Source organism: Impatiens glandulifera, chromosome 9, assembly GCF_907164915.1.
Source record: "Impatiens glandulifera chromosome 9, dImpGla2.1, whole genome shotgun sequence".
Classification (NCBI taxonomy): Eukaryota; Viridiplantae; Streptophyta; class Magnoliopsida; order Ericales; family Balsaminaceae; genus Impatiens; species Impatiens glandulifera.
In genome coordinates, this window is record NC_061870.1 from 37,276,181 (window position 1) to 37,302,060 (window position 25,880).

Consider the following 25,880-nt stretch of genomic DNA (forward strand, 5'->3'; position numbering starts at 1 on the left):
ATCAATCTCAATGTGTTTGGTACGAGCATGAAAGACAGGGTTTGCAGAGAGAAATGCAGCACCAATGTTGTCACACCATAGAATAGGAGGACGATTCAGAGTGACGTGAAGTTCTCCTAGAAGAGATTGGAGCCAACAAAGTTCAGCAGTAGCATGAGCCAAGGCACGATATTCAGACTCTGTACTAGAACGAGCAACAACCTGTTGCTTTTTGGAATTTCAGGAAATGAGATTGTCTCCAAGAAATACACAATATCCAGTGGTGGATCGACGATCATCAGGACATCCGGCCCAATCAGCATCAGAATATGCTGTAAGAGAAAGTTGTGACGATGACCGAATTTGTAATCCATGATACGGTGTATGCCGAAGATAACGTAATATTCGTTTTACAGCTGCCCAATGAGTAGTGGTGGGAGAGTGCATAAACTGACACGCTCGATTAACTGCAAAGGCGAGCTCAGGACGTGTGAGAGTAAGATATTGAAGAGCGCCAACAATGCTTCGATAGAGAAGTGGGTCACTCAAGGGTTCACCATCATGTTTGGAAAGAGAAGACCCAGTGTGAAGTGGCTTTGCATCCACCATATTAGCTCTCTTAAGGATTGTGGAAATATAATTAACTTGACTAAGAAACAAACCGGTGGGAGTTCGAGTAGCTTCAACTCCAAGAAAATAATGAATATCACCCATGTCTTTAATAGGAAATAGTTTACACAATTTAGATATCGTAGACATAAGATGGGGTGAAGAGTTTCCCGTAAATATAATATCATCCACATAAACTAGTAGATAAGCCAAAATATCGCCTTTGTGATAAATAAAAAGCGATGTATCGGATTTGGATTCAATAAAGCCAATGGATAATAAAGCCTTACATAATGTGGAGTGCCAAGTACGCGGGGCTTGCTTTAGTCCATAAATGGCCTTTTGTAGACGACATACATGATGTGGAAAATCAGGATGTATAAATCCAGGCGGTTGAGCCATATAAACTTCTTCAAGTAATGTGCCATGAAGAAAAGCATTACTCACATCAAGTTGGTGGATAGGCCACTGTCGTGTAACAGCGAGTGAGAGAATGGTTCGGATAGTAGTTGGTTTGACAACCGGACTAAAGGTTTCCTCATAATCAATTCCAGATTGTTGATGAAAACCTTTTGCAACAAGTCGTGCTTTGTGTCGTTCAATTGACCCATCAATTTTCCGTTTAAGTTTAAAAACCCATTTGCATCCAACCACATTGCGAGCCTGAGTTCGCGGAACAAGAGTCCATGTGTTGTTCTGTAGTAGTGAATTATACTCAGATGTCATGGCAGCCCTCCAAGCAGGGTCTTTATTAGCCGATGAAACACATGTAGGTTCAACACTAAAGGCAAAGTTAATATTTAAGGAATGAATCCGGTTTTTGGCTCGAGTGACCATGGGATGAATGGAGCATGTAGGGGCACGAACAGGTGAAGTACGAGGAAGAGGATTTCTAGGAATAGGTGTGGATTCAACCAATGTAGGAGTAGATGAGTTAGAAAAAGATTGAGGTGGGGTAGTGATTGGATTAATTGGATTATTAGGAGGGATAGATGTGGTAGGTGTGGTAGGTGTGGTAGGTGTGGTTGGTTGTGCAGTAATAACGGTTGAGGTTGTAGATGGAACAGAATATGTGAGGATAGATAACGATGGTTGTTGGGTTGTGTGAGTAGGTGCCGAAGGTGATATTGTAGAAAAGGGAAATATTTGTTCATTGAAGGTAACATGTCGAGAGATGTATATACGACCGGTTGGTAGGTGGAGACATTTATAGCCTTTGTGAACCGAGCTATACCCAAGAAAAATACATCGGGTGGACCGAAAATCTATCTTGTGTTGGTTGTAGGGTCTTATAAGAGGGTAACAAGCACACCCAAAAGTCTTCAAAGAAATATAGTCAGGCACACACCGAAATAATATTTCATATGGAGAGCGATGATCTAAAGAAGGTGATGGTTGTCGGTTGATAAGATATATTGCAGTGAGAGACGCATCATCCCAATATTGAGGAGGTACTGATGCATGTGCCCTTAAGGTGAGGCTAATCTCAGTGATATGCCGTAATTTCCGTTCAGCAACTCCATTTTGTTCGCTCGTATATGGGCACGAGAGTCGGTGCTGTATACCATGAAGTTCTGTCAATGAGCCAAGATTACGATATTCTCCACCCCAATCAGTCTGAAGCATTTTTATACTCCGGTTGAATTGGTTTTCAACAAGTGCCTTAAATTTCACAAATATAGATAACACATCCGATTTCTTTTGAAGTGGGTATAACCACGTATACCGACTATAATCATCAACAAAAATAACCATATAACGAAAACCATTTGTAGAGAAAACGGGAGCCGGTCCCCAAACATCAGAATGAATTAAATCAAGTGGAGCAAAAGTTTTTGATATAGAAATTGGAAAAGGTAATTTGTGAGCTTTTCCAATCTGACATTCTTCACAAACATTAAAGTTCTTGTTTCCTAACATAGGTAACTGAAAATGAGAAATAACATAAGATGTGGTGGCAGCACAAGGGTGTCCAAAACGATGATGCCAAGTAGACGCTGAAGCTCGAGAGGTTGTAAGAGCATGTTTAGGGATTGTTGATGGAGAAATATAGTATAACCCGTCTTTAAGTCTGCCTCGAAGAACTTCCATCTTCGTAGAGCGATCCTTTACCAAACAGTAAGAAGGATGAAATTCAAAGAATACATTATTATCAGCGGTAAATCGAGCAACACTCATCAAATTCTTGACAATTTGTGGAACATGCAAAATATTTCGTAGATGTAGAGTTTGATTTCCACTATTAATAATAGAATTGCCAATGTGAGATATGGATAGAGGGTTACCGTTACCAACTGAAATCCGTTCAGTACCTTGATATGCCGAGTGAGTTTGGAGATTTTCTAAGTCAGCCGTAATATGATCAGTAGCACCCGAGTCTGGATACCAAGCAGGATCTGAGATCACTGATGGGCTGGCCATCATAGCTGCAGGCGGAGCCGAAGGTTGAAAGTTATGATCAAACCTACGCCGACAAGTATTGACAAGATGCCCAATACCATTACAAAGTTGACATTGTTGGTGAGAGCGACAATTATCCGATGAATGTCCAATTCGATCACAATTGGTACATTTCGGACGTTGATTACCACCATTATTATTTCTACGACGGTTCCCGTCACGAGAAAATAAATTGTTTCCAAATTGAAGATTATTGGGCCCATAATTCGATCCAACTCGACTCGAATTATTATTTATGTTATTGTTGGACCTATATAAAGGCGTCCCGCTCCAGCATCCACCGGACTCGGACTCAGGTCCATTGACATAAGAATTTTTAGCCATATAATATTCAGAGGATCCTGAATTTGATCCCCTTCCTCGCGGCGATGGATTCCCGCGAGAGTTTCTTCCACCTCCTCTATGTCGTCCGAAAGCAATATTGGCTGAGGCATTGTTGGCAACAGAATGTGCCAGTTCTAGCCGTTGTTCGTGGTTGAGCAGAAGTCCAGTGAGTTCCTCGACACTCACCGGTTCGAAACGGGTGGTTACAGCAACCACTAAGGCCTCGTATTCTGGTCCAAGGCCACTCAAGGTATGAGTGAACAAATCGAGTTCAGAAACTCTCTCACCAATTGCTGCAAGCGAATCTGCTATAGATTTTATAGATTGAAGGTATTCATTCATTGATTTATTACCTTTCTTCTAAGTCTGGAGTTGTAGTCGCAACTGAACCAAACGAGCTCTAGATTGTGTTGCGAACATTCTTTCAAGTGTAGCCCAAAGACGCGAAGAGGTCTCACATGCGTCGCCAACAACTTGAGCAAGAATGGAATCTGATAAGGTAGAGAGGAGCCAACTTATGATTCGCTGATCTTTCTCCTCCCATGCTTCAAACTCAGGATTTGCGACGACGGTGGGTTTCTCTTCGTCATCGTCAACAACAGTTTCATCGTCCTGTACAGAAGTAATCGTTGCACAGGGGGCTGGGTGGGATTCAGTAACAAATCGGAAAAGACGGTTGCCTTTAAGAACCGGTATAACTTGACTTTTCCAGATTACAAAGTTGTGCTGATCAAGTTTAACAGAGATCGATTGAAGAAAGTTAGGAAACAACTGATTTTTGTTTGAATCAGCCATAGGATCGAAAAAGAAAGGAGTAGTCCAAGAGATGCTCTGATACCAAGAAAGAAATAAAATATAGATAGAATTATTTTAGCCGTAAATAAATTTTGGCTATTTTCCTTGATGAGAATGTGTGGTTACAATACATGATTAAATACATAATATAATGATCAATAAATATACATACATTAATCAATGCGACCTTTGATATACTCAAGTAAAGTAACTACAGATAAATTAACTCTTGTGATTAATTTCTGTTGTTGATACCGATGAAGAGTTTTGTTGTTTAACATACGGGTAATAGTCAAAATAGATTGAAAATAAATTGAATGTTGTGTCATAATTCGAACAAAATAGTATTCAAATATGATGTTGAACATTAAGAAGAAGACACAATGGCAATTCCACTTGTATTTGTGGTCCATCTCTCCTTCATTGTTTATCAAACCCCAAGAGACTCAACACTTGTCTTAGTTTGGTATGTGTGTATATGTTTAATAATTGAATTGTGATTTTGTGGCACCATAATATTAATAATGCATTTTCTTTATAAGAGAATAATTGAATTTACTATTAAATAATTGAACATGTGACCTCTCAACTCAATCTCTTTTATCAATCTATCCTCAACTCAATCTCTTTTATCAATCTATCCTCACTTGAAAGTTTAGATCTGAATAATAAAAAAAGAAAAGAAAAAGAATGGTCCAAATCTCAATAAATAGTGGTTTGAATCAAAGGGGAAAAAAAAAATCCAAAACAGTCACTAATAAATTAGGAGGGGCAAAGGACAATGAGAGATTTTTGTTATTCATTATTATCAACAAAATGAAGGCAACAAAAATCCTCACATCTCAACATTCAAAAATTGGTCCAAATTAATCATGGATGGGATACTCCGATCTTCATTTACTACTTCTCTTTTGGTCTACTTTTGGTCCCCAAATTAGCAAAATCTTCTAGTATTTCAAAGACTCCGATTTCAAATATATTTTTATTTGTTTATGTTTTTTCTTTTTAAATAAAGGAGTATTAGCATGACACTATCACAATCATGGCCACCGCTTAAATTTTTTAAGAATTAAAAGAGAACTAGAATGACACCCCACAACTATAGTCTCCACTTAAACTCAAAGCGCTTCCAGATGAAATCGAACCTGTAACATTTTGGTCTCTTAAACCGACTCTTACCACTGAACAGGATCTCTGTTTAAATTTTATTTGTTTATCTTTTAAAATATAAAAATTCAAAAACTTGAACTCATCAACTTAAATCAATTTGCATTCGATGATATTCAAAATAACTAAAATGTTATCAATTTTTTTAATAGTAAATATATTATTATTGTGGTATAACAAAATCATAATAGGTTTCAACATAAAATCATGTCTCATATCAAACAATAATATATTATACTACCTAATGAAGTTAATTATTAATGCTTAGCTCAAGCATTAATTTTGCTTAGCAAAATAAATATCTTGTATTCAATTATTAATTAAAGACACATCAAATCAAGATGAAGAGTAATAATTATAAAGATATTATTAACCTTCTATCTAATAATTTTTTCTAAATAATTCATTTTGTTGGGTGCATGTTTTTGTCAATATAATTAAACTCTTATAATATCATTTAAAAAAAAAACTATGGCTTAAAATTGTAAAATATGGGTTTTATTCAATGGTTTATTAATTTTGAAATAAAAAAATGAAATGGGTATTTATGAAGTGTCAGGATATGAATGGTTGTAGTTGTAAAATTTTCTTGTGAATGAAAAAGAAAAAGGAAAGAAAGGTCCGTTTGTACACTCTCTCTTGCTCTGCGCACAGACAAAAAAGATAGCAGCAAGCAGCAGCTCAGAGAGAGAGAGAGAGAGAGAGAGAAAAAGACTCTTCTTTTCTTCTTCTTCTCTTTCTCTTCTCATATGGGTCTTCAATCTTTCTCTCCATCTCTTTCTAAAATCCCAACTTTCTGATTCAGGAGTCAAAAAAGTGTGCTTTTATTAAGAACATTCAACATAACCATGTAAAATCTTCAACTTTATAGAGTAAGTTAGTTCATCTCAACTTAATCTTGAGTCATCATCAACAATCAGCACCATTAACACCAGCAAAACACATAAGATTAAGAAATAACAATTATTTTTCTTTATATTTATTGATTTTCTTCTATAGTTGATTTCTGAATCTTGTTGTGACCCTTGTTCAGCTAATGCTATTAGGGTTCTTTTAGATTTTGAACATTTTGATTGATGAATGCTTCTTATCTACATTTCAGGGTTCATGTTTTTGTAAGTGAAAAATGGGGTGTGTAGTTGGGAAAGAGAAGAGGCCATTGAGCTCCGAGAAGAAGAAGAATAAGAAGGATTTACCTGTTTCTTCTTCAATAGTGGGTAGAAAAGAGAAAGTTCAGAATGATGATGAAGATCAATATCAGAAAGATGATTCAACAACAAAAGAAGACGGAACTATGCAGCCAAGGAGATTTAAACCCAATCCAAGAAATAGTAACCCGCCAAACAATATTCACGGCGAGCAAGTCGCCGCCGGTTGGCCTTCTTGGCTATCTGAAGTCGCCGGCGAAGCAATCAACGGTTTAACGCCTCGAAGAGCAGATACTTTCGAGAAACTTGATAAGGTAAGTAGTGCGGATTCAATCTCTATTTCTTTCTTTATTTGGATTGTTGATTTGTTTGATTGGTTTGAACCAGATTGGGCAAGGAACCTATAGTAATGTGTATAAAGCTAGAGACAATATAACTGGAAAAATTGTAGCTCTGAAAAAGGTTCGATTTGATAATGCTGAACCGGAAAGTGTAAGATTCATGGCTCGTGAGATTCTGATTCTTCGAAGGTTAGATCATCCGAATGTCGTCAAATTGGAAGGATTAGTCACTTCCAGAATGTCCTGTAGTTTATACCTTGTTTTCGAATATATGGAACACGATTTAGCTGGACTTGCATCAAACTCAGCTATCAAATTCACAGAATCTCAGGTGGGTAACTCCTGTTTCGTCGATTTTGTTGGGGTTATGTTGAATTTGATCATGTTTCTTCACTGTTTTAATGCAGGTGAAGTGTTACATGAATCAGCTATTGTCTGGGCTGGAACATTGCCACAAACGATACGTTCTTCATCGCGATATTAAAGGATCGAATCTACTAATTGATAACGATGGTGTTCTTAAGATTGCGGATTTTGGGCTGGCCACTTATTTCGATCCTCATCATCGACAGCCAATGACGAGTAGAGTTGTTACTCTGTGGTATCGCCCGCCGGAGCTTCTCTTGGGGGCTACTGAATATGGTGTTGGTGTGGACTTATGGAGCTCCGGTTGCATTCTCGCCGAGCTTTTGGCTCGTAAACCTATCTTGCCCGGTCGAACTGAGGTTAATTTCTTGAAAAAGTTTCGTGCATGAACATGAGAAAGTTTAAGATTAAAGAGTTTTTTCTTTTAATGTTGTTTAGGTCGAACAGCTGCACAAGATATTCAAGCTTTGTGGGTCGCCTTCTGAAGAATACTGGAAAAAGTCGAAACTGCCACACGCAACCATATTCAAGCCTCAACATGCGTACAAACGATGCATTTCCGAGATGTTTAAGGATTTTCCATCATCGTCATTGTCGTTAATCGATACCCTTCTCTCGATTGATCCTTCTGATCGTCGAACAGCCTCAGCAGCTTTGAGGAGCGAAGTGAGTTTTCTTTATTAAATATAAATAGTCTGTTTTTTTCTCATCATTTTGTTGTACGATGATTGTTGCAGTTTTTCACTACTAAACCGCATGCTTGCGATCCATCCACGCTTCCAAAGTACCCTCCTTGTAAGGAAATGGATGCTAAACGGCGAGAGGAAGAAGCAAGAAGGTATGTAATAAACAGTTCGCGAATTCTTGAAAAGTAATGAAACAAAACTGTGTTCATTTTTTAGGTTAAGAGCTGCCGGAAAAGTCCTTGGTGGTGATGTGGCAAAGAAAAACAGAAACCGCGATCGATCAGCTGCTGCAAAAGCGGTTCCTGCTCCGGAAGCCAATGCCGAGTTACAAGCCAATATAGATGTAATGTTCCTTATTAGCACATTTGGTTCTATTGGCCATACTTTTTGTGTTCTGATAATAAACCTAAACCGTGTTAAATGAAAACAGAAACGGCGAATGATAACACACTCAAATGCGAAGAGCAAGAGCGAAAAGTTCCCTCCTCCACACGAGGATGGAAAGCTTGGATATCCTATAGAAGATTCAAACAAAATTGAGGTGCCTATTGTATCGTTCAGCTCGACAAACTTCTCGCTGACAAAAGCCTCGGTTCAGACTTGGTCTGGTCCTTTGATGGATCCTGGAGCAATAGGGGCTCCGAAAAGGAAGAAACATAAGGAGAAGAACTCGGCTCGGATAAGGGATAAAGACATCTCATAAGCTGCTGCACGAAATCGAGTGGATCCATCCAATGTTGTTTTTGTTATATTGCAATTTTCATTCCATTAGAAGAAGAATAGAATTCATTTGTTCAGTAATAAATAATAATAGTGTATTTTTGATTGACATTATTTCTATCTCTTTTGTTATTTTCATCATTATTGAGACTCAAAACTTTATTATTATTATTATTGCTTTCTTTCTATTCTATTGTGGTGGCCCAACTTAATTCAATCTTGTCTCTTTTCAACCTATGAATCATGATCTATTGATCACTGTCAAGTTAAAGTGGGATCCGCTCTTAACCACTCCCAAATAACAATTTCAATCTGTCCCATGGAATCAATCGAACTGTTTTGGGTGGATTTAAACGGTTTATGGGCTGTTTTCAGAAGAAGATAACTGTCATGTATTTGTCTGATAATGAGACCAGATGTCTCCCTTCATCTATTGTTTGAGAAGAGCTGGATCTATTTGTCTGATCTGATAATGAGGGATGGTGATATTTTGATGTTACTCATATTTCAATTACATTTAATTTGTTTAGGATTATTTCTTTTGTCAATTATTTAACATATATATATATATTTTAACATTTTAATTATTAATTTTTATAGAAATATCCACGAGAACATAAGAATTCATTTATTCTATCAAGGCATTAGTACCCTAAATTTTGGGATACCAAGGAAAATAAATAAATTTGTTATTTTTTTATTTGATTATATGCATTTTAAGTTATATCGAATAATAAATACAATAATTTTGTATTATGATTAATAAAATTATCCTAACTAGTTGATAAATATCATGTTAATATATAGTATTGTTCATGAAATGTCATGATCTGATTTTCGAATTATTATCGCTTTAAGAAAAGAAAAAGGAGAAAAAGTTGATTAATAATGTTTTCTAATTTGATCCTTAAATCTAACAGAAAAATGTGCTTAAAAATAAAGTCATAGGTGTTGTTTTCATGTTCATAATGATTTTATATTTGTTATACCCAACAACTCAAAACAATAATAGTGACTATAAAAATTATAGAAAATGTAAAAAATAATTTAGATTTTCCATTTTGACCAGTAACAAATTACTCATTTTCCAAATAGGTTAATTATTATATGATACAAAGAGTATGGCTACAGCCTGCATATGTGCTTTGCTTCTTCTGGTCTCCCAAAACCCCATTACCATAATAATAATAAGAAGAATAAGAATAAAAGCATGCATTAATAATTAATGCAACCATATATAGATGGACCCTGATCAATTTACACCGCATCTCTTGCCTTGATATCCTGTCAATTAAAGCATATAATTAGACAAGATAAACAATCATGTGATCAATCTTCTATTATTAATTCTTAAACTTACTGTATAAATGAATTAGACCAAAAACAACATAATCAGAACCTGCAAAAATTACTGCGTAGTTCATATCATTCACAAGCAATCTTGGTGTCAAAGCTGGTGAGTGAAATCGCAAATGCCTGAAATGCTGAAATTGGGTATCTGTAATCCATGGTGAAAACGTCCTTCCCAACTTTTCCAAACTGAAGTATAACTTCCTCTTGTTGTTGTTGTGGACCATTATTCTCATCGACTGAAGCCACCAACTGAAAATTTTTCACCGAAGCAACAGTTACCCTTCCGTGAAAATTCAAACACCAACATTGAAGCTGTTCATGCCATCTTGGAGACTTGTTTTTCAAAACAAGTGGTTTCTTGTCTCCTAGAAGATGTCCACCAGAAGAGTAGTTGTAGTTCTCCATTGAGCTTGACTTTGTTAAGGAAAACGGTAATGGCAGCGAATCAATTGCAGCAGCAGTAGCAGAAGAAGAAGCAGGAATAGAATCCATCACACAGTTCATTTTTCTTGGACCCCTATTATATAATAACAACACAGACAAGAATATGGGTAAAGGTAAAAGGAAAAAATAGTGTACATGTTTCTTGTTTTACCTTGAACCTAACATATTCAACTCATAGGAGATGTGAGCCACTTGATAGTTGCCTCCTCCTGCAGGTGGAGTTCTAGGGGACACTTGTTTTAAACCTACAAGTCTAGCCGAGCAACTCTTTGACATTTTCGCTCCAATATGAGGTGGAGTAATATTATTGCCATCATATATAGTGAACTTGGTTCCCAAGAAATTTGTTCTAACAAAAAGAAAAATCAAATCTAAGAAAGGCCAAACCAATGATGAACATGATTGAAGATATACCTTATTTTCCCAACATAAGTACTACTTCCTCTTGACATATCCTCGCTATGGAGAGATATCATGTAATCTGTGCAGGTGGCATGTCTGAATTTTCGAGAAGCAAGAAGGAACTTCCCATCATCTGCAAGTGCTGTCAAACAGAGGAAAATAAACTTCCTTCATTTTTTGTCTTTTAGAAACACCAGCATGTGTAAATTGTAATCAATCACCTTGAGTTAAATTAAGGTAAAGACGGTATGTTTGTGCAGATGGATTTCGTCTTATAAAACACTGAAGGATTGATTCTCTTGGACCGGGCTGAAAATCAAATTAAATCAAATCAATTCATTAAAGGGCACAAACTTGAAATAAAAATCTTACACAGGTTCATTCATAAGATTAAGCTAAGCTTTGAAAGAAAATTCATGGTATTGTCAGTCCATGATTGTTCATAATATTAAGCCAGATTATGAAGTTATCATCCATAAATCTAACCCATACATCCTTGGTTCATTGAATTTTGTCAGTTAGCCTTCAAATATTGGCTAAAAACCTTTCAATCTCATATGATATTAAAGTATCTCAAATGGTTAGGATTTTGACATTTCAAATAAGGTTCAAAATGCGAAGACTCGAACCTATAATCTTTACTAGTTTCCCTCCCTCGTGTGATTAACGAGAGAATGAATATCATAAACCAATTCACGCTAAACAAGTCCAATAACTGATAAGATAAAGATAACAAAATGCATAAATTTCAAACGAATAGCCAAGAATTTGACCTGTTTAACGGAAATTGGGAAGGTTAACTTTCCACAGATCTCCGGCATCCTCACAATCTCTTTCATAATCCCTCTCCAATTCCGGCACACTCCTGCACAGGCCACCACATTCTTTCTCAAAGGCCAACTGCTTTCCGAAGCCTCGATCCTCACTAACACCTCTCTCAACAGCTCCTGCGGAATATTCGACCAACAACAGCTCTTCCTCATCCAGTCCTTCTCCTCCTCCTTCAGAGTTGATGATAACGGACAATCCTGAACTACCTTGATTGAGTTCGACCTATATCTAAAATCAAATTTCATATTCCAATTTCCTTACGAACAAAGAATCATCATCAAACTTCACCAAATCTTGTAAACTCTAGTCTCGTAAATCATAAACGATGCGATTCTAAACGAAAATAGACAACAGAGTCAGATAATTTACTATTTACAGTGACAATTCATACAAAAACAAGTATAGAATCATAATAACCTGAATCGATAACAACGAACGAGAAGAATACGAAGCAGATGAAGAACAGTTTTCAGTCTTGAGATGATAATTTAATGGAGTTTACAGTAGACAGCAGCGCCTCCATGGACCCTGAATCATGAGAACCAAACGATAGAAATCTTCTTCTTGGATTTATTTAGTTTGTTTGTTTAGAATAACTGCAATCAGTTTCATAAACTGTTATTTACCAAAATTTAAATTTGTTCAAATTTCTAATCACAAGTAGATTCCAAACAAGCCCGAGAAATTAGTTGGAATTCTTAACGACAAATTGAACCATGTGGTTTGTTTGGTTGATTAGATCAATTTGTTTTTCTTAAAATATATATATATATATATATATATTTTTAAATAATTCATCCAAATCAATACATAAAATACCACATTAAAATTATTAAAATTAAGGAAATGTGATTCAACCACTTATTATAGTCTTACAAGATAAAGGATGGTTACTTCTTCTATTAATAGTTTTTTTATTTATTTAGTTTTTTATGAAAATTTTCTTTTATCTCATTACTATTATTTTAATTATCAAATCATTTATAATATTTTTATTAAATTTAAATTTTAAATATAAAAAAAATGATCAACTAAGTAACATAAAACTTTAGAAAATAAGTTTTTTTAATAAAAAAATTCTTAAAGATTAGATCAACCCGGTTCTAAAAGATACACAAAAAAATCTCATAAATTCAAAAATAAAATAATTATTTGAAATCATCTTTTAAATAATGGCAAATAAAATAATAGATTTTAAGGCAACTAGCATGTATCCCGTGCATTTGCACGAATAATAATATAAAAAACCATGAAAAAAATATTACGGTAAAAATTTTATGGGCGGATCAACCCACAATCCGACCCAAATATCAATTTACTCTCACATATATTCAAATTAACCACAGCTCTCGACTCGACAATCCGGACACTTTAAAAATTAAACATCATTATATATATATATAGATTAATTAGTTAAAAAGTTGAACTTATATTGTTAAAATGTCACGCGTTTATCAAATTTTAGGTTGAATTTAAAATATAAAGTATTATTAGCCGAGTTGGTTAAAAGGTTGTATTTGTTTTGTTAGGTTGCAAGTTCGAACCATACCTATTTACTCTCACATATATCTAAATTAACCACAACTCTCGACCCGACAATCCGGACACTTTAAAAATTAAACATCATATTATATATATATATATTATAAGTGTATATATCTCATTAGTATTAATAATTGAATATCATTTAAAAAGAAGAAGAAAAATCAATTAAAAGACATAACATGTAAAATTAAAAATACAAAATTAAAATAGAGGAATCTCTCCCCACTATCGTGGCTGTCAGGTGTCAACAACAGAATGCTTAGCTGGTTTCTATGTGGGTCCCATGCTTTTGCTACCTATCATTATATACGTGTCAATCTGTTTTATAAATATTTTATTGAATTTAAAACAAGTTTACTTTTACATGTTAAACTGGAAATATATATGAAAGTAAAAATAATAGTACGATGGTTTTACTTTTTCTTTTAAATAGTTACAATAGTATTTTTCATTAAATTATTTTTTAAAATCAGTTCACAAACCAAACAAGGCAAATAAAACTCATATCCAAATGATTAGAAGCAAATCCTTATCTTCTCCACGCACACAAGTATGTTGAAATTAATTAGGGACTGTTTGGCAAAAAGCTACTGTCAGCATAAAAGTTGTAATCCGCTCAACCATAAAATAATCAAATAATATTCTAGTGCTGAAACATCTATATTACATTGATACTTTATTTTGGATGAGCATAACCAAACCTCAATTCGAAAAATATGAAAAAAAAAAAGAAAAAAGAAAGCTGATATAAGCACAAGGCACTTCAAAAATAGTTATTAATCCAAACAAGGCCTTACAAGTCATCGTAATGGGCCTTCACTATTTAGCCCATACAAATTGTCTCACAAGTCACTAAAAGTGGGCCTTAAAATACTAAAATGTGTAATTTAATGAGATTAGTTACACCTTGATCTTATTTTATTATTGAATTACACTTCAATTTGACAAATGAAATTATGAAACTATATTTAAATTATGATCTCATCTTTTCAACAAACATGCATTATATTTGCTTGGTAAACAATTATATTGTTTTTTTAGTACAATTATAAACTAAATAAATTGAATAAGATAAGGTATCAAAATTCAGTAAAGCTTTCATCTTATTTTAAGAAATCCTTCCAATTTTATTGTTAAAATTGTATGGAAAAACTATTCAAAAACACAGACAAAAAAAAATAGAGGGGGATAGATTACAATAATACTAAAAAGATATTTTAATAAGTCAAAATAACTTAAATATATAATTGTATATGAATTTTTCAGGTTTAAGAATTAGGATTGTCATCATTTTGATTAGTGGAGGAATGAAATCACATCTTCTGATTTCTGGCGAAATCTTTTCTTCATTTATCTTCTTGCACCAATTATTTTCAATGCCGGGTATGCATATCAATATTGGGTTAATTCAAGAACAAGGAGTAGCACTTCTGAAAGCTATTGTCTTATGCATTGATAATAAACATGAGAAGAATATTTGCATTTGAGTACATATTTCCTATATTTTATTGTTTGTTCATCAGATTCCAGGTGAAAGAAGCAATTTATATGGAAAAAGGGGGATTATGGACTTATAGTTAATATTTATATTCTCATTTTTTGCTGCAATTGGAGCAATATTTTCAGCTACAGATTCAGTTTGAACTTTGCAGGTACCAATTTTTGTTTCTATGATCTTCCATGACTAAAGTTGATCTGAATATGTTAAATTTGTTTTAAGTAGTTCTAATCCTGCCCTTTACCGTCTTGTAATTTTGAGAAGGGGTTGTGAATGATGCAACATCCGTCGTTCTTTTCAATACAATTCAGAACTTTGACCTAACTCATATAGACTCGAGCATCCTTTTGCAATTTGCGTCAAACATTTTATACTTGTTTCTCGCAAGCACTGCTCTCGGGGTTATTGTAAGCTCTATTTCTCTCTTTAAATTTGTCACATATTTGTTATTTCTTAGACAGGATTACTTAGTGCATACATCATTAAGAAGCTCTATTTTGGAAGGTTTGTAAAATGACCCAAGTTTTATATATGGTTCAAGCTTTTTTCCTTTTCAATAATTACAATATCTGAAACGGGCAGGCATTCTACTGACCGCAAAGTTGGTCTTATGATGCTAATGGCTTAGCTTTCATAAAAGGTCTCAGAGTTGGGTTTTGACTAAAAATTGTATTTTCAAATAAGTTTTCAAGGGCAGGACAAACACAATTATGATCAAACCGTGCATCAGTTGCAATAAGATTTAGGGTTTGGGGACTGAAAACGATGCAATGTTATTCGGATGATAGCCTTTCACATGGAGGGAAATGTCGCTAATGTTGAAATTTCAGGGAGAAAGAAAGGCGGGAAACCTCACTAAATGAAATTTACATCTTAATTTTGAAAATATTTAAATTTTTTCAAATTATCCGCCAAGATATATAATTTCATTGACTGAATTTGTTTTCAAATTTAATGTTAGAAATTAACAAAACTCAGTAGCTGAAATTTCAAAGATTTGAATTTTTTAGTTATAAAAACATTAAAAAATGCAATATCGTGCAAAACTCCTCCAATATTAAACTTTTGTTAAATTATGTTATAATTAATCAAAATTAATATTTTAATATTCATATATCTAGTAAATTTAACTTTTGTTTTTTCAGACACAACTTATATATATATATATATATTTTTTTTTTTAAATGAGATGTAATTATTTAAAAATTCCTTATTTATAATTGATTTAATTATTTTTATACAATCATATTGTCAATTAGCTCATCTGATTTAAGGTTTTTAGAAAAACACTTGGTTGATTTTTTTTTATATATATTACTTAATACCCTTATATTTTTTTTAATGAATTGTACTATTTGATTTTATAGTTGAGTTTTTGGATAAAATTCTCAAATAATATACTGTGTGAGAGTATTTTTAAAAGTTAATTAGCTTAAATCCAATATAAATTAATTATTAAAAAAATCAGATATTTAAATAAAATATTGTAAAAACTTGTTAAAACAATTTTCTGTTTCATCTGTTGAAATCAAACAGAGCCTTGGGGTGAGCGGAGTTTAAGCGTGATGTCCATTTGAGGCCATTTCGGAAGAGAGAGAGAGAGAGGGGATCAGAAAAAGGGGTTTTTTTTGGATTCAATTTGACGAGCCGCCTAGAGCCATTTTGGGGGCGGTGGTTCTTCGGCCGCAAGAACCAGGAGCCCTTAGAAGGGGACCCATCCAGTTTTCGTGTTTTAGGGTAGACTAGCCGGAGTGGAAGAACACAGCTGAAACATTCCTCCGTTCTCAGGTACATACTCTTCCTTCTGTTGCTAGATTATTATTGAACTTTAGTTCATAAACATTTTGTCTGATATTTGTTTGATTCCTTTTGATGTTGGATTAAAATCTCTTGACTTTGTTTTGGAATTTGAAACTGTTGGATTAAATCCCTAATGAAATTAGAACATTGTTGGTTTCTATTTGATTGCATGATAATCTGGGATCTGGTAAATATGATTTGTTTTATGAATAAATTAAACTTTGAGGCTAAATAACATTTGGGCATCTGTTTTCTGCAAATATATATATATGTTATTAACGACAGTAGAAAATGATTCCTTTTCTGTAGGAGGGTTATTTAGGGTTTTCTATTTCAGACATGGAGTGCAATAAGCAAGAAGCGATTAGGGCAAAAGAGATTGCAGAGAAAAAGATGCAATTGAAGGATTATAGTAGTGCCCATAAGTTTGCTTTGAAGGCTCAAGTTCTCTATCCTGATCTAGAGAACATTTCTCAGATCATAACTGTTTGTGAAGTACACTGCTCTTCCGAAAAAAATATTTTTGGAAACGAAAAGGATTGGTATAGTATTCTAAAGATTGAACACACAGCAGACGAAACTTCGATTAAGAAGCAATATAAGAAATTGGCCCTGCTTCTTCATCCTGACAAGAACAACTTTGCTGGTGCGACTGATGCTTTCAAGTTAATTGGCGAAGCTCAGAGAGTCTTGTTAGACTCTGAGAAACGTAAGTCTCATGACTTCAAACATAGAGCTTCGAGAAGTTTTGTACCAATCCGGCCTCAACATCAACATCCTAACAATAACTCAAATGCTGCTGCTTCAATGAATAGAACGAATGCAAATGTTTCGTTTTCTCAAGGCCAACAACAAACAACTTCATCTGTCTTTAAAGAGACATTTTGGACGGCCTGCCCTTTTTGTTGTATACGCTACCAATATTACAAAGATCTGGTCAACAGACTTCTACAATGCCAACAGTGCAAAAAATCTTTCACAGCATTAGAGGTCAAGGGTCGCACAGCACCATCAGAAGCCAATCAGACTCGGATGTCGGATTATCTCAAGAAGGAAAACACTTCTAATCCTAAAACTGAAGCCGCCAATTCCAAAGTCCAACCCAAAAGAAAAAATGTCAGTCAAAACGGAACGACATCAAGCCAGACTAAATCTAGTAAAGCCAAAAAACCGGTTGGGAGTCCGAAGAAAGAAGATAAAGCTGCTGGTAAGAGTAAAACTGAATCCAGCGGCACTACTGAGTCTGAAAGCAGTGCTGATTCAGTAGAAACACTTGAAGACGATTTGTCAAAGCAAAATGTTGAAGACGATCCGCTCTCTCGGAGGAGATCATCTCGATCTAAAAGTAACATTTCATACAAGGTTGATATTAGTGATGATGATGATGATTACGAAGGGGGTCCTAGAAAAAAGATGAAACAGCAACCCCAACCAGAAGAGGATGGGAGCCACCCGATCGAAAATCTAAGCTCAGAGGAAAGCCAACAATCGAAAAAATCGGTTGATTCAGAAGAGAATGCGAGCCAGACTGTGAAGGAAGATAATGATGGGAAAGACTCTACAGAAACGAGCTCCGATGAGATGGAGGATCCACAAGTGTATACGTGTCCCGATCCAGAATTCAACGACTTTGACAGTATTCGTAAGGAAGATTGCTTTGCAGTTGGGCAACTGTGGGCTTGTTATGACGATGTTGATGCGATGCCTCGGTTTTACTGTCGTATCGCCAAAGTTATCTCCCCTGGGTTTAAGGTGAGGATAATGTGGTTAGAACCAGATTCTTCGCATGATGAAGGAAATCCGGGTAACGATGAGTTGCCCGTTTCTTGTGGAATGTTCAAACGAGGTAATTACGAATTCACAGAAGAACTTTTTATGTTCTCTCATTTGATTCACATAGAAAAGGGTAGCAGAAGTGACAGATATAAGGTATACCCAAGGAAAGGCGAAACTTGGGCGTTGTTCAAGAACTGGGAACCAAATACTATTGTTACTGGAAACAAGTTCGAGTATGAATTCGTTGAAGTTTTGTCGGATTATGATAGAGAGTCTGGCGTTTCTGTGGCACCTTTGGAAAAGGTGCAAGGATTTACATGTCTGTTTAATCGCACAACAACAACGAATGAAGGATCAAATTCGTTTCAGGTAGTTCCTAGTGAGTTATACAGATTCTCCCATATGGTTCCTTCGTTTAAAATGAACGGTACAGAGCGGGAAGATGTCCCGAATGGATCTTTTGAACTTGACCCTGCATCACTTTCCACCACCCGCGAAGAGGATGTTTCTTGAGGAAGGAGAGGGGTGAGCTGTGAAACATCCTGGTTTTGAATTATAGATAGAAAATGCAGCTTTGACCATTTAAAAGTTTTTCTATATTTTTCTGTAACTTTGAAAAGACTGAATGGAATTAAAAGGGTGATATTGTTAGATGGAACTTGTACTTTGTTGTCTAACTTGTAGTAGTAGTTGTAGGAAAGGAAGTAGTACTGTATGTTTCTTATCTTGGATGCTGGTTAACGGTTATCAATGGCATTTGCTGTCCTTTTCATCTTCAAAATCTTTGTTTTGTTTTCCTTTTATGTTCTGTTCTGTTCTGTCTTCATTATGGAAACATCATGTTTTCTTACATTTCTGCAAATAGGATTACATTATTGATTATATCTGGAATCTTAAAGTAGTTTGCTAATGTTAATTATTATTTGAGGGGATTTATTATTTTCCCTATATGGTTAGTGCACAAACCCCACCTCATTGAAATTTTAGTGTAATTAGTGTCAATTATAAGATGTTAATTATTGTTTGATTCTTTCATACAGTATTACAGTTCTTATGCAATAAAAGAATCAATAATTTATCATATAACTTTATATTTTAGTGAAACATTCTATTATTTGATTGAGTTTTTATGAGGTTAGCTAATCTGACTTCATTTTCACAACCTAATTTAAAGTAAAATATTCTTAGTAAAAATTAAATTAAAGTATTTTTGTAAGCAAAAGTGCAATATACTAAGGTGTAAGTAAATTGAACCAAAACCATGAAACCAAATCAAACTAATCTAAATGGTTTTGAACCAAATCAAACTAATCTAAACATCAAACCTACCAAAACCGAATTCATTAAGGTTTTTCTTTTATCAAACCGATCTCAACCGTTCGACAAAGTTTGTCGGTTAAGTGACACTGAAACCGTTCAAATATTTAAATAAGACGGAAATAATAATCAAACCTTATAATGATAATAATAAATAATCTATTATAACTATTAGATCATAAAACACTTTTAAAGTAATACTAATGAGAAAATATTATGAACCTAAAAACTAGACTATCAAATATATTAACTATTATTAATATTATATTAATTTAATTTCAAAATTATTGATTCATTTTTAGTGTAATGTTTAGTTAAAAAAAGTTCTTAATGCAATGAATTTGTGTTTTTGAAAATTATATTATCGGATCTAATTCATATTATATGTATTTGTTCATTTATATGAAAAAAATTGTATGAGTTATTATTAATATATATATTTAATCTATTTTAATAAATTTGTAAATGAATCAAAAATTTAATAAACCGACGTCAATTATTTGAATATACATATTGGTCAAGAAACCGACCAAATCGAACTGTTTACGTCCTTATAATATAGTTCTTATTATAGATAAAAAAATATTTTTTTTTTAGCACATCCTTACTTTATCAAATAAAATGAAGAAAAAAATTAGGTATATTTAGGGTGTTGGATAAGTCAATTTAAATATGACCCTATTATTATAATGGTCGACATTTAACAATAAATCTTTATTGAATGTTCTTCTACATTTAACAACTTTTCATCTTTTCCTCTTCTTTCCCATTCCAGGAAGAAGAGGAGAAGGAAATTCATCAGGAATTACGATTAATTTGCAATGATGATGGGTAAGGAGATACTGCGGCGACCGCAGGATTGTCGTCTGATCAAACGGACTGTATTTTCTCCGGCGGTCATTCATCATCGTAAGAGGGGATGTTATAGAAACCCTAGATTCATCGGTAACAAGAAATCGCCGGCAAATGAGAGGAGATTCGAGAACGGTGTAAAGAACAGTAATGATCTCGTGATCGGACGGGTTAGGATTCTGAAGAGAGGCGAATCGCCGCAGACGAAGGCCGCGGTAGAAATTGAGCGGAAGGCAAGGAGGATCTCTGCCGACGATGTAATTACGTCTAGGATCAATAGGGTAGGTTCAGATACGTTGATGATGGAGGACGACGACGACGGCGGCGTTGGCGGCGGCGTAGAAATGAATATGTATGCCGGATCTGCGTTCTCGATGTCACCGTCGCCGAAATCTCTTCCTCTTCCATCGTTTTTTAATAAGACAGTCGACGATTCCGCCACCAGAGGTCTCCGGCGATTGTTGCGATTGGATTAATTACAACCCAACTACCGTCTTTAAACCTAAACGCTGCGTTTATTATCATCGCAGAAAGAATAACATTTTTCTATCAATTTTCCACCTGAATTACTGTGTATCTATTTATATTAAATTAAATAGTACAATTTAATCTAATATTTGGGATTAATCTTATTTTTTAAAACTGAAAAAAATACAAATATCACGTCAATTAATTAGTTATTAATAAACTGTAATATTAGTTTTTACAAATAACTTGTCCAATATAAAAAATTAAATTTAAATATACACAAACTTGTATGTAATACCAGCCTAAAAAAAATCAATATTATTATTTTAAATGGTTCATTTATATTAAATATAATAAGATCGTTTAAGCATGACGACAAAATATGAAATAGAAAAAAAAATTACTTAATTGGTTATCGAGCTCGTATATTTTCGATAAACCTATTAAATCTTCCATCGATTTTACCGGCCTTTCAAAAACAAATCTCGGAAAGCGTCATAATAATAACATTATGAATGGTACGAATAAGACGACTACAATTATTAAAAACTTGACAATTCCTTTTCAACCAAATAGTATACCAAAAAACAATTTAGATGATAACCCAATTATGTAACATATAAACCACACTAACATGTATCAATCCAAATTTATTATTATTATTATTATTATTATTATTATTATTATAATTAATATAATCTAATTAAATCTTTGTAGAGTATGTTTTTTGTGGTGACCTGCAAAAAGGCAGCTACTCTAGGGTCGGCCTTTTGTCACGGTCCATTGGTATGGGGTGCACATGTCAAGCCCTCAAGGTGCATTTTTCTAGAATATTCTAGGTTTTGTGGTCATTTCTGGAACTCTCTAGAATCCTCTAGGAGTTCCTGGATTTTGGTTGGTCATTAAACTCTCTAGATTTCTCTAGGAGTTCCCTTTTATGAGTGAGGTCATGGAACTCTCTAGAATTCTCTAGGAGTTCCTCTTTTTGTAAGTAGGGTCATGGAACTTTCTAGAATTCTCTAGGAAGTCCCTTTTGTATGTAAGGTGGGAGAACTCTCTAAAATTCTCTAGGAGTTCTCATGTATAGGTGCTAGTACAATTCTCTAGAAACCTCTAAGAATTCTTAGGATTAGATTAATAATAAAAGAGTATAGAAATGTCTAGGACAAGGAAGATCTAGAATGATCTTCTCACTTGTATATAAACAAGTCTAGGTCATAACACTCAACTCAACCGATGTTAAAAACACTCAACACTTGTAATACCTCACTCTTGTAAGTAATAAACAAGATATTCTCCAAACTCTTTCTCTCTCAAGTACTATTCCATCTTCTTGTATCTTTTAGAAAGCTGACTAGCTAGGATTGTGGCAATCTAGTCTAATACCGCGCGGGAGGAGAGAATATTCGGTGACCGAGTTTCTGCCCATAACACTTTGCTCTGAATCAACTAGTCCGATATGAATAAAATCAAAAAGTATTACCATTATAATTTCTTGGACAGGGTTTTCCCAAATAAAGCAAGCCTTATTAATAAATAATTTCTTACTTTTACTGAATTTAATATGTAAATTAAATAAATAAGATAAAGTCATGTATTCTTTTTGAAAACAAAATTATTATTAATTTAACTTATTTTACAATGACACAAACATTTACACTAATAAAAGCAAACCCTTACATCCAATTCAATTCAAAATAAAATCAGCAACACAAATCTTAATTTTTTTTAAACAAATCACTTGCTAGTAGAAGGGTACCCTATCCCATTGCGTTCATTAGGAAAAACAACAAAAACAAATCCAGAAAGAGCACCTATCACAGGAGGAAGTGCCTTAAGTATCTTCTCCCCATCAACCTCAAAGGTCGGATAAAAACACCTAACAACATTCGGATTCAAGAGAGCCAAGACAGCAAACACAGCCAATGCCAACGAGGCACGAACAATATCCCCAATCCTCATCTTATAATCCTCCATCTTCACCGAGTCGTCTTCCTTAGATGGAGTTGGCCAAAGTCCATTGCAAGTAACAAAGGCGTAGTGTGTTTTTCCGTCTTTTCCTTTGTAGCTGTCCGTGAAGGAGGAGATTAAACAAGAAAGGCCACAAAGTGCGATGAGGATTGAAGTGAGGTACTTATGGACAAGGCGACACCTACCATCGTTTGATAAGACAGGATTGAGAAACTCAAAAGTAAAGACCGTGCCGGTTGGGAGGAGCTTTAGGAGGCTCCCGAGTCCAGCCAGTGTGGTTTCTTTAGCTTGGGCCATTTTATTTTAGATACGAGTTAGGCTTCTTAATTAATTTAAACGGGACTTTGCCATTTTTGTTTAGGGTATATATAGAGGAAAAACAAAGGAGAATCACTCATTTTTTATTTGAAAACCAATAATGGTTGTGGACTCAATAATTATCTCAAACATTATCCTATTATTCACATATATATATATATATATATATATATATATATATATATATATATATATATATATATATATATATATATATTGACTAAGAAACAAAATTAATACGTAATCAAGTTTGGTGGCTAAATGTCCAATTGACTCAAGTCAAGAGAAAAAATTGTTATCGGAGAAATTAATGTCATTTATGATGATATTATATTGGTAGGTCTAATCGTTTAATTTTCAAACCAAACCAGTTAAATATATTATTAATATTGGGATTTACCAATAAGACTTTTGTTTTCTTTAGATGATTTTTTACATTTTATCCTATTATTTATTGACTAATTAAGGGCCAAATTCCAAATCTGATTTTAGTGGCTAATTAATTAATGTACAATTTGAGTATGAGCTGTTCATATACCATGGTCTATTTTTCAATTAAAATGGTCCCTTGAGGGGGGAATTTGAGCAAATGGCCCTAAAAAGGGCCTAAATGCATACGGTGTAGGCCACTAAATTTAATAGCGTTGATGACCCCTTTTTTTTTGACGAAAATGTCCCTACTGCGTCACGCATCCTCAGGTTGCGTGACACAATTTTTTATTTTTCAAAAAATTTTAATTATGAAATTTTTTGACGAAAATGCCCAGATGCGTCACGCAACCCCAGTTGCGTTACGCAATCGCGTCACGCACCCCAGTTGCGTTACGCAATCGCGTCACGCAACCCCCGATGCGTCACGCACCCGCGAGACAAAAAAAAAAAAAAATCAATTGCGTCACGCAACTGGAGTTGAGTTACGCAAGGGTACAATTGTCATTAAAAAAAAAATAGGATCACCAGCGCTATTTAAATTAGTGACACACCATATGCATTTAGGCCCCTTTTTAGGGCCATTTGCTCAAATTTCCCCCTTGAGGTCCTTGACATGTTTTTATTTATTTATTTATGTACCATGATTGTTTGGTAATAAGTGACAAAATTAATTTTGTGACAGACTGTCTAACCATTTGTAAGTTATTTTATTTTGTAAAATAAACTTTTTTAAAACTAGACAACATGTGAATATATATTACATGATTATTTAATAATTGTGTATATATTTATAGCTATTACAACTGTTTTTGACAAATGACATATTTTTGCTTATATAGTAAGTAAACCATGATTTAACAAATTAACTAACACCAAATTTCAATACATCTAATTACTTACCCTAGGTGGTTGGTATTATCGGAGAACTTGTTTGAATTAGAAGGGTACCCTATACCTTGTCGGTTCTTAGGAAATAAAACAGCTAAAATGATTGCGGAAGACGCTCCAATGACGGGAGGCAGTGCCATGAGTAACTTCTTCTGGTTCGACCGAAAGCTCGGATATAAACATCCTACCGTATTCGAGTCCAAGAGAGCCAAGACAGCGAAAACAGTCAACGAGAAAAAGGCGTGAAAAAAATCCACAAACTTGATTTTGTAACTGGCTGAATTTATAGCAATATCTTGAGGAGAAGGCCAAATTCCTTTGAAAGTTGCAAAGACATAATGGATTTTACCATTGCTTAATTTGTAACTGTCGGTGAAAGTTGAGATGAAACAAAAGAGACCGAAGAGGGTAATGAAGACGACAATGAAGTATTTTTGGAGGGGACGACAGTTTCCATTGTTGGAAAGGACGGGGCTTAGTGACTCGAAGGCGATGACGGTTCCGGTCGGGAGGAGCTTGAGCAAGTTGCCGACACTACCAAATGTGATTTCCATCTTGCTTCTTTTGCTTATATGGATAATGTTAGCCATATTTTTTTTTATATAGTTTTACTAATTTCTTAACATAATTAAATACTATGTAGGTATATATATATATAGAGGAAATGAGAACTTATAAAAAAGAGAGAACATTATTCCAAACGTTAGTCTTAACTTATCCAACACTTATTTTTTATGTCATGCATGGCTAATTAATTACTTAGACGTTTTCTCTACCTATATATATATATATATATATATGCACTTAAACAATTCTTTTTTTTAAGATTTATCTTAAAAATATTATTGTATTAAAAAATTTGAGACATATTTTACTTTTGTTGGGTTTAAACCTAATACATTTTTGTATAGATCCGTAGTAGATTCATGCATGGTGTCATGACTTCATACTTTTAAAACTTACAACATATTTTGAACATTAATTATTTGGCTAAATCAATGATTTTGTAACATTTTTTTTGTCTCAATGGTCACCTTAATATTTCTATGTTTATAGTTATGTATTTACATACATAAACATCCTTTATTGACTTATAATATATATTATATAAGTACTAAAATAAAATTCACTAGGTAATTAATTAGCTATATGTCTCAAAAGTTAGATATTGATGACCTATACAATTTTTTATAAAGTTTTTTACAATAATATAGAGATTTATAGTAGTTTGATGTTAAACTAATAAAATAATTTAGTTTAGTTGATGATTACAAGTGAATCGATTCAAATCTTAGGACAAATATTTTTTTTAAGTGACTTCCTGAGGGATGGTTTTATGCAAATGCATATGTTATACGTTGTATCATATAATTAGGGGTGGAATGGATGG

At 34.0% G+C, this 25,880-nt stretch overlaps 6 protein-coding genes across 7 annotated transcripts; 3 read left to right on the forward strand and 3 right to left on the reverse strand.

Moving 5' to 3' along the window:
* Window positions 1-5,967: 5,967 nt before the first annotated feature.
* Window positions 5,968-8,724, forward strand: LOC124914257 (probable serine/threonine-protein kinase At1g54610). The gene is made up of 8 exons (XM_047454763.1): window positions 5,968-6,206; window positions 6,437-6,796; window positions 6,870-7,154; window positions 7,231-7,548; window positions 7,628-7,855; window positions 7,927-8,027; window positions 8,092-8,218; window positions 8,306-8,724. Exons 2-8 carry the CDS (start codon window positions 6,461-6,463, stop codon window positions 8,576-8,578), a joined length of 1,668 nt encoding a protein of 555 aa, XP_047310719.1. The 5' UTR covers window positions 5,968-6,206; window positions 6,437-6,460; the 3' UTR covers window positions 8,579-8,724.
* A 902-nt stretch (window positions 8,725-9,626) lies between these two features.
* On the reverse strand, window positions 9,627-12,021 carry LOC124914926 (tubby-like F-box protein 6). Of its 2 annotated transcripts, none has more exons than XM_047455560.1 (6): window positions 11,568-12,021; window positions 11,016-11,103; window positions 10,807-10,927; window positions 10,544-10,741; window positions 9,995-10,465; window positions 9,627-9,879 (listed from the first exon to the last, which is right to left on the reverse strand). In XM_047455560.1, the coding sequence occupies exons 1-5, from the start codon at window positions 11,868-11,870 to the stop codon at window positions 10,021-10,023; spliced, it is 1,155 nt and encodes a 384-aa protein (XP_047311516.1). In that variant the 5' UTR covers window positions 11,871-12,021; the 3' UTR covers window positions 9,627-9,879; window positions 9,995-10,020. The 2 variants fall into 2 exon arrangements, with proteins under 2 accessions (XP_047311516.1, XP_047311515.1); XM_047455559.1 differs by having other exon boundaries at window positions 10,807-10,936; window positions 11,568-12,014.
* A 4,217-nt stretch (window positions 12,022-16,238) lies between these two features.
* On the forward strand, window positions 16,239-18,908 carry LOC124916590 (ER-phagy receptor 1). Its single transcript, XM_047457322.1, has 2 exons — window positions 16,239-16,456; window positions 16,778-18,908. Exon 2 carries the CDS (start codon window positions 16,808-16,810, stop codon window positions 18,755-18,757), a length of 1,950 nt encoding a protein of 649 aa, XP_047313278.1. The 5' UTR covers window positions 16,239-16,456; window positions 16,778-16,807; the 3' UTR covers window positions 18,758-18,908.
* Window positions 18,909-20,280: 1,372 nt separating this feature from the next.
* On the forward strand, window positions 20,281-20,986 carry LOC124916678. Its single transcript, XM_047457428.1, has one exon. It carries the CDS (start codon window positions 20,383-20,385, stop codon window positions 20,887-20,889), a length of 507 nt encoding a protein of 168 aa, XP_047313384.1. The 5' UTR covers window positions 20,281-20,382; the 3' UTR covers window positions 20,890-20,986.
* A 1,603-nt stretch (window positions 20,987-22,589) lies between these two features.
* LOC124915671 (protein DMP2-like) lies at window positions 22,590-23,151 on the reverse strand. Its single transcript, XM_047456432.1, has one exon. The coding sequence runs from the start codon at window positions 23,147-23,149 to the stop codon at window positions 22,619-22,621; it is 531 nt and encodes a 176-aa protein (XP_047312388.1). The 5' UTR covers window positions 23,150-23,151; the 3' UTR covers window positions 22,590-22,618.
* A 1,347-nt stretch (window positions 23,152-24,498) lies between these two features.
* Window positions 24,499-25,080, reverse strand: LOC124916407 (protein DMP2-like). Its single transcript, XM_047457120.1, has one exon. It carries the CDS (start codon window positions 25,078-25,080, stop codon window positions 24,499-24,501), a length of 582 nt encoding a protein of 193 aa, XP_047313076.1.
* Between the last annotated feature and the right edge of the window lie 800 nt (window positions 25,081-25,880).

Bases quoted from the DNA above. Each gene is read 5' to 3' on its own strand.
- LOC124914257 (XM_047454763.1), top strand. From the start codon at position 6,461: ATGGGGTGTGTAGTTGGGAAAGAGAAGAGGCCATTGAGCTCCGAGAAG. The intron at 7,155-7,230 runs GTGGGTAACTCC...GTTTTAATGCAG, and splicing joins TCAAATTCACAGAATCTCAG to GTGAAGTGTTACATGAATCA. The intron at 7,856-7,926 runs GTGAGTTTTCTT...TGATTGTTGCAG, and splicing joins CAGCAGCTTTGAGGAGCGAA to TTTTTCACTACTAAACCGCA.
- LOC124914926 (XM_047455559.1), bottom strand. From the start codon at position 11,870: ATGAAATTTGATTTTAGATATAGGTCGAACTCAATCAAGGTAGTTCAG. The intron at 11,104-11,567 runs GTCAAATTCTTG...TTTGATTTTCAG, and splicing joins TCCCAATTTCCGTTAAACAG to CCCGGTCCAAGAGAATCAAT. The intron at 10,742-10,806 runs GTATATCTTCAA...TCTTTTTGTTAG, and splicing joins ACTTATGTTGGGAAAATAAG to AACAAATTTCTTGGGAACCA.
- LOC124916590 (XM_047457322.1), top strand. From the start codon at position 16,808: ATGGAGTGCAATAAGCAAGAAGCGATTAGGGCAAAAGAGATTGCAGAG.
- LOC124916678 (XM_047457428.1), top strand. From the start codon at position 20,383: ATGATGATGGGTAAGGAGATACTGCGGCGACCGCAGGATTGTCGTCTG.
- LOC124915671 (XM_047456432.1), bottom strand. From the start codon at position 23,149: ATGGCCCAAGCTAAAGAAACCACACTGGCTGGACTCGGGAGCCTCCTA.
- LOC124916407 (XM_047457120.1), bottom strand. From the start codon at position 25,080: ATGGCTAACATTATCCATATAAGCAAAAGAAGCAAGATGGAAATCACA.